The sequence below is a fragment of the Phalaenopsis equestris genome, unplaced genomic scaffold (assembly GCF_001263595.1).
Source record: "Phalaenopsis equestris unplaced genomic scaffold, ASM126359v1 Scaffold000002, whole genome shotgun sequence".
In the NCBI taxonomy this organism is placed as follows: Eukaryota; Viridiplantae; Streptophyta; class Magnoliopsida; order Asparagales; family Orchidaceae; genus Phalaenopsis; species Phalaenopsis equestris.
This window is the reverse complement of record NW_018164444.1, coordinates 76,377,392-76,393,282: the sequence shown is the minus strand read 5'-3', so window position 1 is coordinate 76,393,282 and position 15,891 is coordinate 76,377,392. Positions and strand designations below refer to the sequence as shown.

The following is a 15,891-nucleotide window of genomic DNA, read 5'->3' as shown; positions in this document are numbered from 1 at the left end:
TAGAAATTAGAGGGAATATCTAAAGGACTTTTGGGAATTCATTAATTAGAATTTAATCAATTAAAGTAGATTTTATGGAGGGAGACAGCTAGAGGTTAAGGTAGTATTGCCTTCCTAATCTGTTTGTTTAATTCTTTATTGAAAAGCATTTACATACATACCACAACATTCTTATATATTTACATATCTAACAACCCAAAGCTTAATATTTATGGACTATCACCTACTTTAAAAGAGTTAAATAAACATATTCATGCATAGATCTGTCGCACCAAAATATTATAAATATAAATATAAAACTTTAGATGTCATATATGTATATATATAAGAATGGCATGGTATGTACGTAAATTTCCCTTCCTTATATTAATGAATTGATGGTTTCTTAATGCCTCGCTTCTTGCTTGCCTTCTCAATAAGTTGGTTATTCAGTCTCAATTTATGATGCATCTATTCAGATGTGAGGATATGAACATGATATGACATGAATAAGAGACGCCTCTTATATTAATCATTGTGTTACTTTAACAAGTAATACTAACATATTGTCTGAAACAACTGATCCCAACAAAGCAGGTAGAAAGTTGTCTGAAAAAACTGATCCCAACAAAAATATAATAGCATTACTATTTACCTTCTTCTTGGTCAAACATATTATCAAATATTACTCCAAAATTTGCCAAACCACACCAACCAAGTGACAGGGTTTCCACTCTCCGAAAAACAGACCAAAATCACAAAATGACTATTGTTACAAAAAATAGAATAAAAAACAAAGTCCATTCAAGTAGTCATACCAAATCAATTTTGATTGTTGTCACATTTAACAAAATAAATAGTAGAAATCAACCAAAGCACCAAATATACACAACAAAATTTCACTGACAACATAATGGTAGAAGTCAATTCCTAAACAGCTCCCTCTAAACTGAAATAAAACATAAATATAGAGTTCAATGAGATCTACTGGTCATCAGTGATGCTTCCCTTCTCACTCACATATATACCATCAAGAAACTTTCTGATGTCCTTGTTCTTCACATGGCATTTCTGTAATTAAAAAAGAAATATTAATTATTTCAAATAAAGAAAATCAGATATTATTTGAGGCATTTACATACGTGCCATCCAATTCCTATGTATATACATATCCAACACCTAAATTATAACTTTCTGATGGATTTGCTCTTCACAAGCCAATACATGTCACCCGTTTCATATGCATTTACATATCTAACACCTAAATTATACTTCTTACATTTATACTTCCCAAATCTTTCGTATCACATAAAAAACACCACCATTTTTTACTTTTGAAAAAATAAAATACACCTCATACAAAGGTGAGATGAAATGGTATGCATTTATGCAAATCTTCCTATTTTTAAAGTTGATTTAAAGTTAGAGCGAGAATGATGGACCTGATTAATTAAGGCGGCGGAGCGAGAGACGAGCTCGATATCATTTCCATCAAGGATTAGCTCATCCTTCACCTTTTCAGACCTGACAATGGTCACACCTTCAAGCATGTCCACCTTTCTAACCTGGAATGAAATAAATATCTATTAACTATAGAGACAAATATTAACAATCGAAAAATGGTATCTACCGTGCAATTAAGATAATTTCATAATGTATTTTGGAAAGATTTTCCGCTGATAATAAACACAGGAATGACAACTATTACCTGGTGAATAAAATGATTTTCCACAAGAATTCAAACAAAGCATATAAAGTGATTTTCTGTGCAAGTCATAAATAAATAAGCAGAAAATGGTATATTCATGACAAATAAAATATTTTATGCGGCGAATAAAAATGAAAAATCGCATTGATTTGAATGATTGCAGTTATACTTAATATTGCATCTTCGGGACCTCAAACTCAGTCCGAAGGCTTATAAATATGCCTGATTTTCACCCAAACATATCCAAAAATTCAACCGATTTAAGATTAGTAAATTCATTTAAAACTATTCATGTGTATTATCTTCGATGAAAAAAATTTCTTCAAAAAAACTTCTACTCCCTGTTAAAACAAAATTTGCTACAACCCATTTGACTACATAGAGCGTGTAAGAAGTTAAGCAATCATTTGAGAAAAACATTCACTTCTATTAAATGACTTAACTATATAGGCCAAAAAAATTTTGAAGCGAAAGAAGTTAAAAAACTTAGTAAATTCATTTAAAACTATTCAGGGTATCATCATTGATGAATAATTTTTTTTGGAAAGAACTTCTAGATTGTGCTAAAATAAAATTTGCCACAACCCATGTGACTACATAGAGCATGTTAAAAGTTAAGCAATCATTGGAGACAATATTCACTTCTATTAAATGGATAAACTATAAAGGCCAATACAATTTGGGGAAAGAGGTCAAAAATTTATTTTAAATAAAAGATTTCGATCTAATGTCACATATAGAAAAAAAATAAAGATTATTAATTCAAATTTTGAAAATGATGAATGTAAAGAAAGGCCAGCTATTAGTTTTATTTACAAGGCAATTGATGAGATAAAAAAATTAATAGCCTGTAACTTAAGAAGAGAGGTCAATTCAAGGGAGATTTTAAATATCAATGATGAGAAATGGGAGCTTCAACTCCACTGTCATATGCATACTACTGGATAATTTCGAAAACAACAATTTCAATATATTAAGAATAAGTCTACCAATTTTAAGATCAAGTCAGAGCATTATATGGATGGGTTTGTTGCTGACTCAATTGAGAGAGCAACTACTGATATGTAAATGATTCTATTTAGAAATAAAGAAAATTACTTTGGGATATGGCAAATTAAACATATTGTTGTAAAATGTCTTTTTCCAAATAATTTTAAATATTTAATGTCCTCATTAAAAAAATAACAACTCCAATTTTAACTTTCAAGCTCTAATTAACTGTGGATCCAATTTAACGTCACTCAAAAACTACAATGTTTTGATGTTAAATTTCTGAGATTTATATGCTTATCATCTGGATGTGAGCGCAACTGGAGTGGAGCATATATAATTTAATTTACAAAAAAAGAAAACTCATGTGACGACCATAAGAATGAATTTCTTAGAGTATGTCATGTATGACGAGATTGAAGAATATAAATATGAAAAAAAAAATTTTGAAGGATAATGACATCTCCTTCAAAGTGAAGATATGTCATCAGATGACGAATGTTTTGTATGATGATGACAACGAGATAACAATATATGAGTTTTATAAGATAAAAATGTTAAATTATTCAATGAAGACATGAACAAGGATAGCATTAATCACACAAAAATAAGGGTGAAAAGAAAATGTATCCACAAAAAATTAATATTTGAAGTTGCCTTATACTTTGTTTAATGTTATTAATTGTTAATTGGTTATTACTCATTAAAGATGAAAAAAATTACTAGGATTGAAGAGAAAACATCATGGATTCAACTGAAGTGAAGAAGAGAGAATAAAAAATAATTCATTTTATGATGACTCCAATGAAATCCCCATAAAAGTTAAGAGTGTTGAGGGCTTTTAATCATTTATTATATTCTTAATTGAATATTTGAATATTGTTGTGTAAGAAAATATGAGTGAGAAAAATTTATCAGGATAAACTCATTTATGACTTTACTTTGTTTTATAATTTATATTACTTTTATTTGATGACTTATTTTGGTTTGATGAATTGATGACAGCAGTTTGCACTACATTTTTGCTTTGTGCTTTTTGATGCATGTTATTTTGTAGTTTATGTAATTTGATAATTGATATAGGTACAATTTGTCTTTGTCCTTACTTTATTAGGATGTTAAAAAATCATTCTTTAATATAATTATGATGCTTAAGTCTTTGTCCTTACTTTATTAGGATGTTAAAAAATCCTTCTTTAATATAATTATGATGCTTATATATTAATTTTCATCTTTATTTGCAATTTTATTACAATGAGATTTACACGCCTAGAGGCTTAAGTTTTACATCATAAAAAAAAATGTCTTAAAACCCAATCACGCAATTTTAAACATTGATTAGGATTATAAAATCTTGAATTGAAAAACAATGAATTTATCGACAATGCTAAAACATAAGATGATGAACACAGTCACAAAAAAAAACTAAATAATAAATTTTTTAAAATGTAGTCTTGAATTTGTTAGTCAAATCTTAGTGTGGTTGTGATTTGTATACAAAATTAACAAAGAATGGCCCAAAGTCTAGGGGTGTCAAAAATTGGTCTGACAAGCCAACACAACTCAAACTCGACTAAAAAATTCAAGTTAGGGTCGACCCGAATATTTTTCAAGTCGGGTTCGGGCTAGAGAATTTGACCTGTTTGTTATTCGGGCCGAGTTCAAACTGAACCCGAAAACCCAAACATGACACAAATAACCACGAAATTTTGGGACAATTCGGTTTAGCAGGTCAAGATCGGGTTAGGGTCAGTTTTAGATCTTAGTTTTTGATTCATTTATAATTCGGTTCAATTTCGGGTTGATCCTATTCGCGTCAAATTATTTTTGCTTTGAACTCGAACCCGACCCACTGACATGAACTGACAACCCTAGCCCAAACACTCTAAGATCTAATCACTCAAATAGCTTGGCATTATGCTTGAGCAAACTTGATGTCATCAATAAGATTTGATAAATATCCAACCATCCAAACAACCCAAAATAATGACTCATTGCTCGATCGTTATGAAATTGCTATATCAAAAATTGCACAAACCCCATCGAACATTTTACTTGGTGCATTTTTTAGGATACGGATAACCATTACTTTAAAAATAACCTTAGCTTTGACAATTTTATAGGTAGTGAAAAAAGATGACAAAATATTTTTTATGATTAAAAAAAATCATATTCCTTCCCCCATAACCCACTAGATACCCCGCCATGTCATGCTCTAATTGTTCCTATTAACATCCTTGCCACAACTTATAAGACCACTTATTTATGCAGCAGGCAGGGATTATTTTTTGCTTAAATGCATAAAGTGCAAAGCAAAGCATGTTTGACAAACTAGAAAGATCATGGCTTGCATATCAATAATAGTCATTTAACTAGTCAAACTTACATTAGATAATACTTTTCAACAAATATAATGACATATCCAAGAACACAAATCTCATAAAAGAAAAAAGATCAAAGATATAAATAATAAAGTGATAAAATATTATCTTAAAACTCAATAATACTCGTTAGATTGAGATATCAACTAAAAACTTAGAGTTAGAAGCAAAATTAAGTGGGACGGTGTGAATGGGAGGCATCAAGAAGCATTCTCGAAAATAATGCTTGTTAGCTAAAAGCTCCAACAACAATAACCAATGAGAAGAGTATCATGAAACTAATGGGTGACAACGCCTTGAAAGGAAATTAAAAATAATGAGCAGTGACCTAGTGATCAAAAAAAGGAAAATTTGCATACGTAGCACACAATTCTTATGCATTTACATATCTCACATCTAAACTTTCATATTTACATACATTGAACACTGGTGCTTTAAGCTTATGCATGAAAATGTATATTTCACCTTTAAAAAATAGTAATGGTGTTATTTTTTAAGTGATATTAAATATTTGAGTACTATTTGCGAAAATATGTAATTTTAGGTGTTAGAAATATAAATACATGAGAATTGTGTGCTCTGTATGTAAATGCCCCCATGAGAAATAATAAGCAAGCATTCTTGCCACAATTCTCTTGCCTAGTTATTGCAGCAGAGGCTAAATTGAACCACAATGCTCTTGCCTAGTTATTGCAGCAGAGGCTAAATTGAACAATGAAATTTGAACACAAAAAAATTGTTCTGAGCCAAAGCTAAGCATGCAATGGAGCAACGCACTAGTTGAAGCTGTGCAAAGAGTCAGTGCATCACATCATCTCATATAAATCTAAGAGATTTCTATAACTCAACAATCAATAGCTGAAATAACCACTCTCAGAATCCTCGGCATCTTCTAGCTTTATATACAACAATAACTATTACCTGCTTACTAAGTTTTGTTAGAAATTACAGAAAGTCAAATGTTTTTCTCAAAAACCACTAGGCCAAAACAGAATCAAATTACTCATACATATTCGACACAAATCATCAAAGAAACACCTGCAACCCTAGGATCTTAAATACTAAAACCAAGCAAGGAAGGATTTATATGTTGGCAATCAAAAGTAAAAATCATGCAACACATCATCCAATAACCTACAGCACATCCAAAACAAAAGCCCGCCAATAAGATCACCTAAATTTTCTGAAACAATACAGAAAATCAAACACGGAAGAAAAAAAATGTCCGAATATGGGCATACCTTCTTCTCCCCAAGAAAGTTACGAATCTCAATGGAAGAATTAGAGTTAGCGATGCTGGCATTGATGGGAAAGTGTGCATACACGAAGCGCATCTTATACCGGTAACCCTTAGTCACACCGGTGATCAGATTCTGAACATGGCTGATGGCCGTGCGGATCGCCGCCGTCGCCTTCCGGGATCCGAACCAAGCGTCCACCTTGAGCTTCTTTCCTCCCTCAACAAGTTCAAAGTCGAGGTTAAGGTGCTTGAAATTGCGTGTAAGCTTGCCACGAGGTCCCTCCACCTCTACAATTTTAGCTTTAACATTGACGGTGACTTCTTCCGGAATATCCACCGTTTGAGACGAGAGGATCGTCTTCATCGCGCCGTCGAAGAAACCGAAGCGGAAGAGAGATGGTGGACGAGAGGAAGACAATCGGACTATGGTAATGTTCCGGTGGTTGAGAAAATAAAATACATACCCACTCAATTTTATATATTTACATATCTACCCGCCTAAACCTTAATTTTAGGTTGCACTTTAAAAAAATTAAATTATGATATTTTTTTATGTCAGATGATATAAATACAAAATAAATAAGTTTTAGGTGCTATTCATGTAAATATTTTAAAGGAATAAAAAAACAAGATTCACATATATATAGTTGATGATGCATACCACTCAATTCTGTATATAACTACAAGCCAACAAAGATTTATAATCAATTATGATTATTAATTAAAAAATATTATAAAAATATATTAAATCATATTTAAATGAAGTTTGAAAACAAATAATAAGATTTAAATCTAGATTATTAATAGCTTATGACTGGGTGATCAAGGTTGTCAAAATGACTCTATGTTTGTCATAAGCTCATGTTTGGCTAGTTAAGCAAACGAGTCTAACACGAACACTTTCTTTTTGTTCAAGATATGAAGGAACCGAAAACGAATAATAATATTTTTTAGCGAGCTGAACATGAGTTGATTCTTAACTCGCTCGTGTTCTGCTCATTTACAACCCTACTTCTGATATTTTGGTATTCAGACCTACTGGAATATACGAATTATTTTAAGGGAGAAAAATGAACAGGTATGAAAGATTTTTTTTTTTTTTTCTATAAAAATCATGGGGCTTGCAAACATCTCAGGTGAGTTTTATAATTTATGATAATATTTTAATCTTCATCATCAGACATGAATGTCGAGATAGTTTTTTTAGCAGGAAATATTCAAACCTCAATAAATATTCATTCAGAACTCCAATTTCAAAAAACTTATAGTCAAACTAACTAGCTCGACAAAAATAACCCAATGTTACCAAATTAGTTAAATCAGGCTAAATTCAAGACATTAAGCCGCACTTGGAAATTTTTCTGACATATATATAAGGATAAAACGAATGGCGAATCTAGCAAACCTATAGTCGACTTGGGGGTCTCAACAAGAAAATTTCAACGAGCTCAAGATTGCTCGATTCCGACATCTTTAAGACTCTCAAATATCCATCAAACGCTCACAAATAAAACGAAGTTCTCTGGACCGTCTCATTAAAGTGGTTCATATTTTTGCATTAATTGCAATCAGAACACTATAAATAGAGCCTCACCCATTTCATGAGAGGAGGGGGGCAGGCTTGAGCAAAAAGCTTAAAGGTTTGAGAAGGAGAGTAAGTCCAACACCACCACCGATTGGACCAGCTTTGATTGTTGTTGACCTCCACCGACAGTCCGGACCCCCGGTGACCATCGTCGATCACTACCACTGATCGGACTCCACCAGTCGACGTTGTAACTAAGAAAACCTAGTAACTCTTTTATGTCTATGGAATAAGGGTTCACTGTAATCAATAATCTAGCTTCATTTACGGATTTTCCACTTAAAAACTTATGATGTCATCTCTGATTGTTTTCTATTACCAGAGTGTATGCTAAATTCTACTGTAATGCGAATTTTCTAGCACACATCAATAGTGAAATTTAGATGATAAATTTCTACCCGCCTAAACCTTAATTTTAGGTTGCACTTTATAAAAATTAAATTATGATATTTTATGTCAGATGATATAAATACAAAATAAATATGTTTTAGGTGCTATTCATGTAAATATTTTAAAAGAATAAAAAACAAGTGCATACCACTCAATTCTGTATATAACTACAAGCCTACAAACATTTATAATCAATTATGATTATTAATTAAAAAATATTATAAAAAATATATTAAATCATATTTAAATGAAGTTTGAAAACAAATAATAAGATTTAAATCTAGATTATTAATAGCTTATGACTGGGTGATTAAGGTTGTAATAACTATGTTTGTCATAAACTCGTGTTTGGCTAGTTAAGCAAACGAGTCTAACACGAACATATTTTTTTGTTCAAAATATGAAGGAACAGAAAACGAATAATAATATTTTTTAGCGAGCTGAACACGAGACGAGTCTTAACTCGCTCGTGTTCGGCTCATTTACAACCCTACTTCTTATATTTTGGGATTCAAACCTACTGGAATATACATATTATTTTAAGGGAGAAAAATGAATAAGTATGAAAGGTTTTTTTTTTTCTATAAAAACCGTTGGGCTTGCAAACATCTCAATTTTCAGGTGAGTTTTACAATTTATGATAATATTTTTATCTCTTCAATTATGATCGTGTATTATATTAAACTATAGCGTTGTATTATTTAGAAAAATTAGCTGCTATTTGTAAAACTAGAATTATCATATCTTCGTCTTTTCACATTTTCTCAGAGTAAAATTTTAATTTTTGTTTAAAAAATTTCGTCCGACAAATCTCCATCATTGGACATGAATGTCGAGGTAGTTTTTTTAGCAGGAAATATTCAAACTTCGATAAATATTCATTTAAAACTCCAATTTCAAAAAAAACTTATAGTCAAAATGAACAGCTTGACAAAAATAACCTAATGTTACCAAAATTAGTTAAATCAAGCTCAATTCAAGACATTAAGCCGCACTTGGAGGCTTTCCTGACATATATAGAAGGATAAAACCAACGACGAATCTAGCAAGCTTGTAGTCGACATGGGCTTCTCAATAAAAAAAATTCAACGAGCTCAAGCTTGCTCGATTCAGACATCGTTAAGACTCTCAAATATTCATCAAACTCCGACAAATAGAAGAAAGTTCTCTGGACCGTCTCATTAAAGTGGTTCGTATTTTTGCATTAATTACAATCAGAACACTATAAATAGAGCCTCACCCATTTCATGAGAGGAGAAGGGACAAGCTTGAGAAAAAAACTTAAAAGTTTGAGGAGCGTAAGTCCAACACCAGCACCGATTGGACCAACTCCGATCGTTGTTGACCGCCACCGACAATCCTGGATCACCGGTGACCATCGTTGATCACTACCACTGATCGGACTCCACCAATCGTCGTTGTAACTTAGAAAACTTACTAACTCTTTTCAGTCTATGGAATAAAGGTTCACTGTAATCAACAATATAACTTTCTTTACGGGTTTTCCACATAAAAACTTATGATGTCATCTCTGATTGTTTTCTTTTACCTGAGTGTATACTAAATTCTCCTGCAATACTAAAACCAATTTACCTTCGTGAATTTTCTAGCACACATCAATAGTAAATTTAGATGATAAAATTGTAGTATCATAAGAAATTTGTGATTTGCATGTTTGTTCGTCTAAAAAAAATAATTTATAAAAGCATCCCAAAATATTTACATGCATAACTCACAATGTTATATATTCATATACATAACACCAAAACATTCTTATATATATTCATCTTCACAAAAGAATAACTCGTTAGTTAAACTAGCAAGTTTCTTCTGCTTCCAGCAATGAGATTAGAGTTCCTCCGCAGAAGAATTGCACTCCCAAACTGCGCCATTTTCCGCACCATTTTCGCTTTTGGATCGAAATCCATCCTCTCCCTTTCTTCAATTGACATTCCAAATTCTCAAACCCTAACGGAAGGATCTGAATGCAGGGAAGCTCCCGGCGACTCTCTGTCGTCGAGAGTGGAGAGGCTTCAGTGCGGGGAGCCGATTATCTCTGCCTTTCAGAGCTGGATGCGAGACGGATTCGCCGTTCACCGAGGACAAGTGTTCCACGCCATCAATCGGCTGAGGAAGCTCCGCTTGAGCAAAAGAGCGCTCCAGGTTAGTTGCCCACCATATGTTCGATCGAATGTCTGAAGCGTAAGGGGATGTATGGAAACGGATTTAGACAACGATTTAAAAGCCGGATGTAAGCGAAACTTGCCAGACGGTGCAGATATTTAGAAATTGGTGCTGTTAACTGGGAAAATAGAGACCAATATTTGCTTACATTTCATTATTCTGATGGTTTCATATAGTTTCCATCATCACATGGTCATCATGAAAATTTAGTTTTCATAAAATCAAATGTGCTTAAAAATTTCACTTTTTTTCAGTTCATGGAATGGATTATGAGGGAGAGGCCTTATAAATTAAAAGAACTAGACTACGCTTATCTGTTAGAGTTCACTGCCAAGGTTTATGGCATCTCAGAAGCCGAAAGCCTATTTCTTCGAATCCCGCATGAGTTTCACAATGAATTGCTCTACAACAACCTCGTCTTGGCCTGCTTAGATAAAGGCCTAATAAGACTTTCTCTCAATTACATCCAGAAAATGAGACAATTATCTCTCCCCATTTCTCCTTATGCTTACAATAGATTGATTATCCTCCACTCACCTTCGAGCCGTAGAAAAAGAATCCCCAAACTCCTCAAACAGATGAAAGCGGATGGAGTTCCACCACACACATCTACTTACAACATTCTCCTGAAAATCGAAGCTGACGAGCACAACATGGAAGGTATTTCGATGGTTTTTAATGAAATGTTACGAGCCAAAGTTGATCCCAACGAGATCACATATGGAATTATGGCCATGGCTCATGCTGTAGCGAGATTGTACACAGTCTCGGAGATGTATGTGGAAGCCATTGAGAAGATAAAAACTGGTAAGAACTGGTCCACATTGGACATCTTGCTCATCTTATATGGCTATCTGAGGAAAGAAGATGAGCTGAAGATGAGCTAGAGAGGACATGGAAGCTTGTTGGAGCTCTTCCTCATGTAAGATCCAAAAGCTTTTTAATCATGATTGAGGCATTTGGAAGAATGAAACGTGTTGATAGGGCCGAAGCGATATGGGAGGAGATGAAGTCGATGGAGCTGGTGAAGAAGACAAGTCAACATAATTCCATTATTTCTGTGTACTGCAGACATGGATTGGTAGACAAAGCATCAGCATTGTTTGAAGAGATGCGAGAAAGTGGGTGCGAACCGAACGCGATAACGTATCGCCACCTCGCGTTGGGTTGCTTAAATGCTGGTTTGGCTGAGGAGGCTTTGAGGACTTTGGAGTTGGGAAGAGATGAGGAAGTGAGCTCTCGGGTGAGGAGATCCACACCATGGCTTGAGACCAATCTTATGTTAGTTGAAGCTTTTGCTGATATTGGTGATATAATGAATGCTAGGAAATATTTTAGAGTTTTTAAGGAGACGAAGTATTGTAGATATACTTTTGTGTATAATAGTCTTCTGAAAGCTTATGTGAGGGCCAAGGTTCATGAGCCTGAATTTCTGGGAAATATGATACTCGCGGGAGCTAGGCCGGATGCTGAGACTTATAGTCTCCTGAGAATTTTGGAGGAATTTAAGGTTTAATGTACTTTTATTGTATTTCCTTATAACAATTATACAGCATTTATCATGAACCGTAGTTTCAATTTGTGAGCAAGTAAAATGTGCTACTTTCTAGAAAGTATTACAAATATATCCCTGCACATATGTGACATTTTTTAGCATATTTAGTTGGATTAATGAACCAAACGGATCAAACTAAGGAGAATTGGCTTTGATTGACCTCTTCTCCTTCTTCACAGTCAGATTGTTCAAGCGGAAGATAGGGACTAACTTTGTCTATTAGTGTATTGTTGTTATTGTGCAATTTTATCAAGTAATTTTTTGAATTTTCTGGCATCATATGTGAAAGACAAATATTGTTGAAACTATTCACATCAGCACAATCAATGAAATTTTCATTGGTCACCTCCATTGGACTCATGATGAAACTTTTGTTTTTACATATATATACCACCTTAACCATGCATGAAAAGATTTACTCACTTTTTAAAAGTTAAAATAATGGTATTTTTTTATGTTATATGAAAGATTTGAGTGGTATAAATGTAAAAAATGAAAGTTGGGAATTCTGGGAACTCACATAATATTTCTTATGTTTTCGCATATCTCTGAAGCCTAAGTTTAGTTGGATTAATGAACCAAACAGATCAAACTAAAGAGAATTGGCTTTGATTGACTTCTTATCCTTCTTCACAGTCAGATTGTTCAAGCGGAAGATAGGGGCTAACTTTTGTCTATTAGCGCATTGCTGTTATTGTGCAATTTTATAAAGTAATTTTTTGAATTATCTGGCATCATATGTGAAAGAACTGGCATCATATGTGAAAGACAAATATTGTTGAAACTATTCACATCAGCACAATCAATGAAATTTTCATTGGTCACCTCCATTGGACTCATGTTGAAACTTTCGTTTTTACATATATACCACCTTAACCATGCATGAAAAGATTTACTCACTTTTTAAAAGTTAAAATAATGGTATTTTTTTATGTTATATGAAAGATTTGAGTGATATAAATGTAAAAAATGAAAGTTGGGAATTCCGGGAACTCACATAATAATTCTTATGTTTTTGCATATCTCTGACGCCTAAGCTTATTATATTTTTACATATATGACATCTTATCTATGCATCAAAATATGTATTTGTTTTTTTTTAATGTTAATAAGTAAAAAATGAAAGTTGGGAATTCTGGGAACTCACATAATATTTCTTATGTTTTCGCATATCTCTGAAGCCTAAGGGCTTGTATGTAAATGCCCTTTTTTTTCATTTTCCTTCTCTTTTATATGTAACTGGCATTCCACAAGTTATAAGGGGGGGTGCAGAGAAATTAGAGGGGATATTTAAAGGACTTCCTCATTTGTTTGTTTAGATCTTAATAGGGGCATTTACATACCTACCACAACATATCTAACACCCAAAGCTTAATATTTAAGGACTACCACCTACTTTTAAAAAGTTAAATAAACATATTCATGTACAGATTTGCCACACCAAAGTATTATAAATATAAATATAAAAGTTTTGATGTTATGTATGTAAATAGATAAAAATGGCATGGTATGTATGTAAATCTCCCTCCCTTTTTTATATTAATGAATTGATAGTTTCTTAATGCCTAGCTTCTTGCTTGCCTTCTCAATAAGTTGGTTATTCGGTCTCAATCTATGATGCATCTATTCAGAGGTGAGGATATGAACACAATATGATATGAATAAGAGACGGCCCCTATTATTAATCATTATGTTACTTTAACATGTAATACTAATCATGAAGATGAGCATAAAGATACCAACAAAAATCAATAATGAGAATACTAAAAAGATTGGTCCCGTGAGAAAATGGTGGGGCGTGATGTGTTAAATGGTCCCACCGTAATATACTTTTTTGAGGGTCACTTGACACGTGACACCCCACCATTGGAGTCTTAAATAAAGAGAAAACATAATGGATTCAACTGAAGTGAAGAAGAGAGAAGAAAAAACTATATATTTTATGATGACTCCAATGAAGACCCCATAAAAGATAAGAGTGTTGAGGGCTTTTAATCATTTATTATATTCTTATTTGAATATTTGAATATTGTTGGGTATGAAAATATGAGTGAGAAAAATTTATGAGGATAAACTTATTTTATGACTTTGCTTTTATAATTTATAGTAATTTCATTTGAGGACTCATTTAATGACTTATTTTGGTTTGATGAATTGATGAGAGTGGTTTGCACTACATTTTTGCTTTGTGCTTTTTGTTGCATCTTATTTTGTAGTTTATGTAATTTATTATTTGATATAGGTACAATTTGTCATTGTCCTTACTATATTAGGATGTTAAAAAATCATATTTTAATATATTTATGATGCTTATATATTAATTTTCATCTTTATTTGCAATTTTCTTGCATTGAGATTTACATTTCTAGAGGCTTACGCTTTACCTCATAATAAAAAAAAAATGTCTTAATACCCGATCACGCAATTTTAAACATTGGTTAGGATTATAAAATCTTGGATTGAAAAACAATGAAATGTATCGGCAATGCTAAACCATAAGATGATGAGCAATCACAAAACTAATGGTTATTGATAACCATTAGTTTCAATAAAAATAACCTTAACTTTGGTAATCCGGGCTCACATGAATATTAAGCTTTGATATTGGGTTTTGTTAATCAAAGCCAGCCAAAACAGGCTAAACCGGGGAAGGAGCTGAAGATCTCCTCATATCTCCAAATACAGTCACAATATTGAAATTACTCAGGTGTTCAATCACCGAAGTGTATTCCACCATCTTAATATCGAATAACCTCTTCATCATAAAAAACCTTATTTGAAGCAGAATATTTTCAATACATCTTTGTTAGAGTTGTCATGAGATTCATCATAGTTTTCTCATTCATTAAATTGAATGCAACAAATGAGAAAAGATAAAAGACGAGTCAAATTTAGGATCGTTCGATCCCACACTTCCCATTATTAAAGAGTTAGAATTTCAGTATTCTTCGCGGCTCCACGCAATGACAAGTACAATTTCTTTTGATAAAATAAATATTTCACTTACATTCTTCAAAACACGAAGTTTGATCAATTGAACTTCTCTACTTTGTCATTGTTTCGTCGGTCATTGCTCCCACTCGAACCAAACATATCTAGAAAAGAAAATCCTGCTCTAATATCACTTGCTAGGATGGATCATATCGAGGACTTAAAAGATCAATTTACCACCAAAACCACACAACTTGATCGCACAAGAGAAGTAACATTGAAATCCATGCTCTTGACCTTTACTAGTGCAAGCACCATCGAGAGTTCCACACAAAATGTTCTATTCACACATCCTTTGCTTTGATACGGAGCCTTATAAACTAAATTAGAGAAATCGTCCCAACGAGGTAGGTACGCCCAAAAGAGGCGCAAATATTTTTCTCACTTGGGAAGAAAACCTGGAAGGATTGAATCCGCAGTGTGGTTGCGTCGTTATTTGGCTTAGGTACGCCATCTGACATAGCTACGCCTGAAACTGGCGTGGCTAGCTAAGCTTTCTATGCATAAGGGCGTTGTTGCAGGCTTCCTTGCGGCTGTGTGAGCGGTTCCAAGTTCCACATGTCAACATGATTTTGCACAAAGCATAAGGAAAAAAATTCCAGATAAAAAAGAATTATAGATAATACAAGAATGAAGTTATACCTCATTCAAGAGTGGAATAAGTTCAAAACATAGGAAATCAAACTCTTTCTTTCTTTAAAGCAAGTAGGGGTGTCATATTGGGTTCGTGGTTGGGTTTAATTCCGACTCCAAAATTAACCCGGACCAAAATTGATTGACCCGAATGTTAGACGGAACAAAATTTCCAACCTGAACTCGTCTTGCCTTTTACTCGCTAACCGGAACCCGACCTGTATAACCCTTTTAATATAAGACAAAATTAAAAAA

The 15,891-nt window shown here is 33.0% G+C and overlaps 2 protein-coding genes across 2 annotated transcripts; one reads left to right on the top strand and one right to left on the bottom strand.

The window, feature by feature from the left end:
* Positions 1 to 819: 819 nt before the first annotated feature.
* On the bottom strand, positions 820 to 6,713 carry LOC110024199 (60S ribosomal protein L9-like). Its single transcript, XM_020724024.1, has 3 exons — positions 6,300 to 6,713; positions 1,422 to 1,544; positions 820 to 1,050 (listed from the first exon to the last, which is right to left on the bottom strand). Exons 1-3 carry the CDS (start codon positions 6,660 to 6,662, stop codon positions 964 to 966), a joined length of 573 nt encoding a protein of 190 aa, XP_020579683.1. The 5' UTR covers positions 6,663 to 6,713; the 3' UTR covers positions 820 to 963.
* Positions 6,714 to 10,071: 3,358 nt separating this feature from the next.
* LOC110024177 (pentatricopeptide repeat-containing protein At1g07590, mitochondrial-like) lies at positions 10,072 to 12,228 on the top strand. Its single transcript, XM_020723986.1, is given in 3 exon segments — positions 10,072 to 10,436; positions 10,712 to 11,329; positions 11,332 to 12,228. Coding segments are annotated over 3 exon segments (1,581 nt in total). The 5' UTR covers positions 10,072 to 10,115; the 3' UTR covers positions 11,974 to 12,228.
* Positions 12,229 to 15,891: the final 3,663 nt, after the last annotated feature.

Excerpts from the sequence above, each read along its gene's own strand:
- LOC110024199 (XM_020724024.1), bottom strand. The coding sequence starts at position 6,662 with ATGAAGACGATCCTCTCGTCTCAAACGGTGGATATTCCGGAAGAAGTC. Across the intron at positions 1,545-6,299 it reads ACTTTCTTGGGGAGAAGAAG|GTTAGAAAGGTGGACATGCT; the intron begins GTATGCCCATAT and ends ATTTCATTCCAG. Across the intron at positions 1,051-1,421 it reads CCGCCGCCTTAATTAATCAG|AAATGCCATGTGAAGAACAA; the intron begins GTCCATCATTCT and ends TTTTAATTACAG.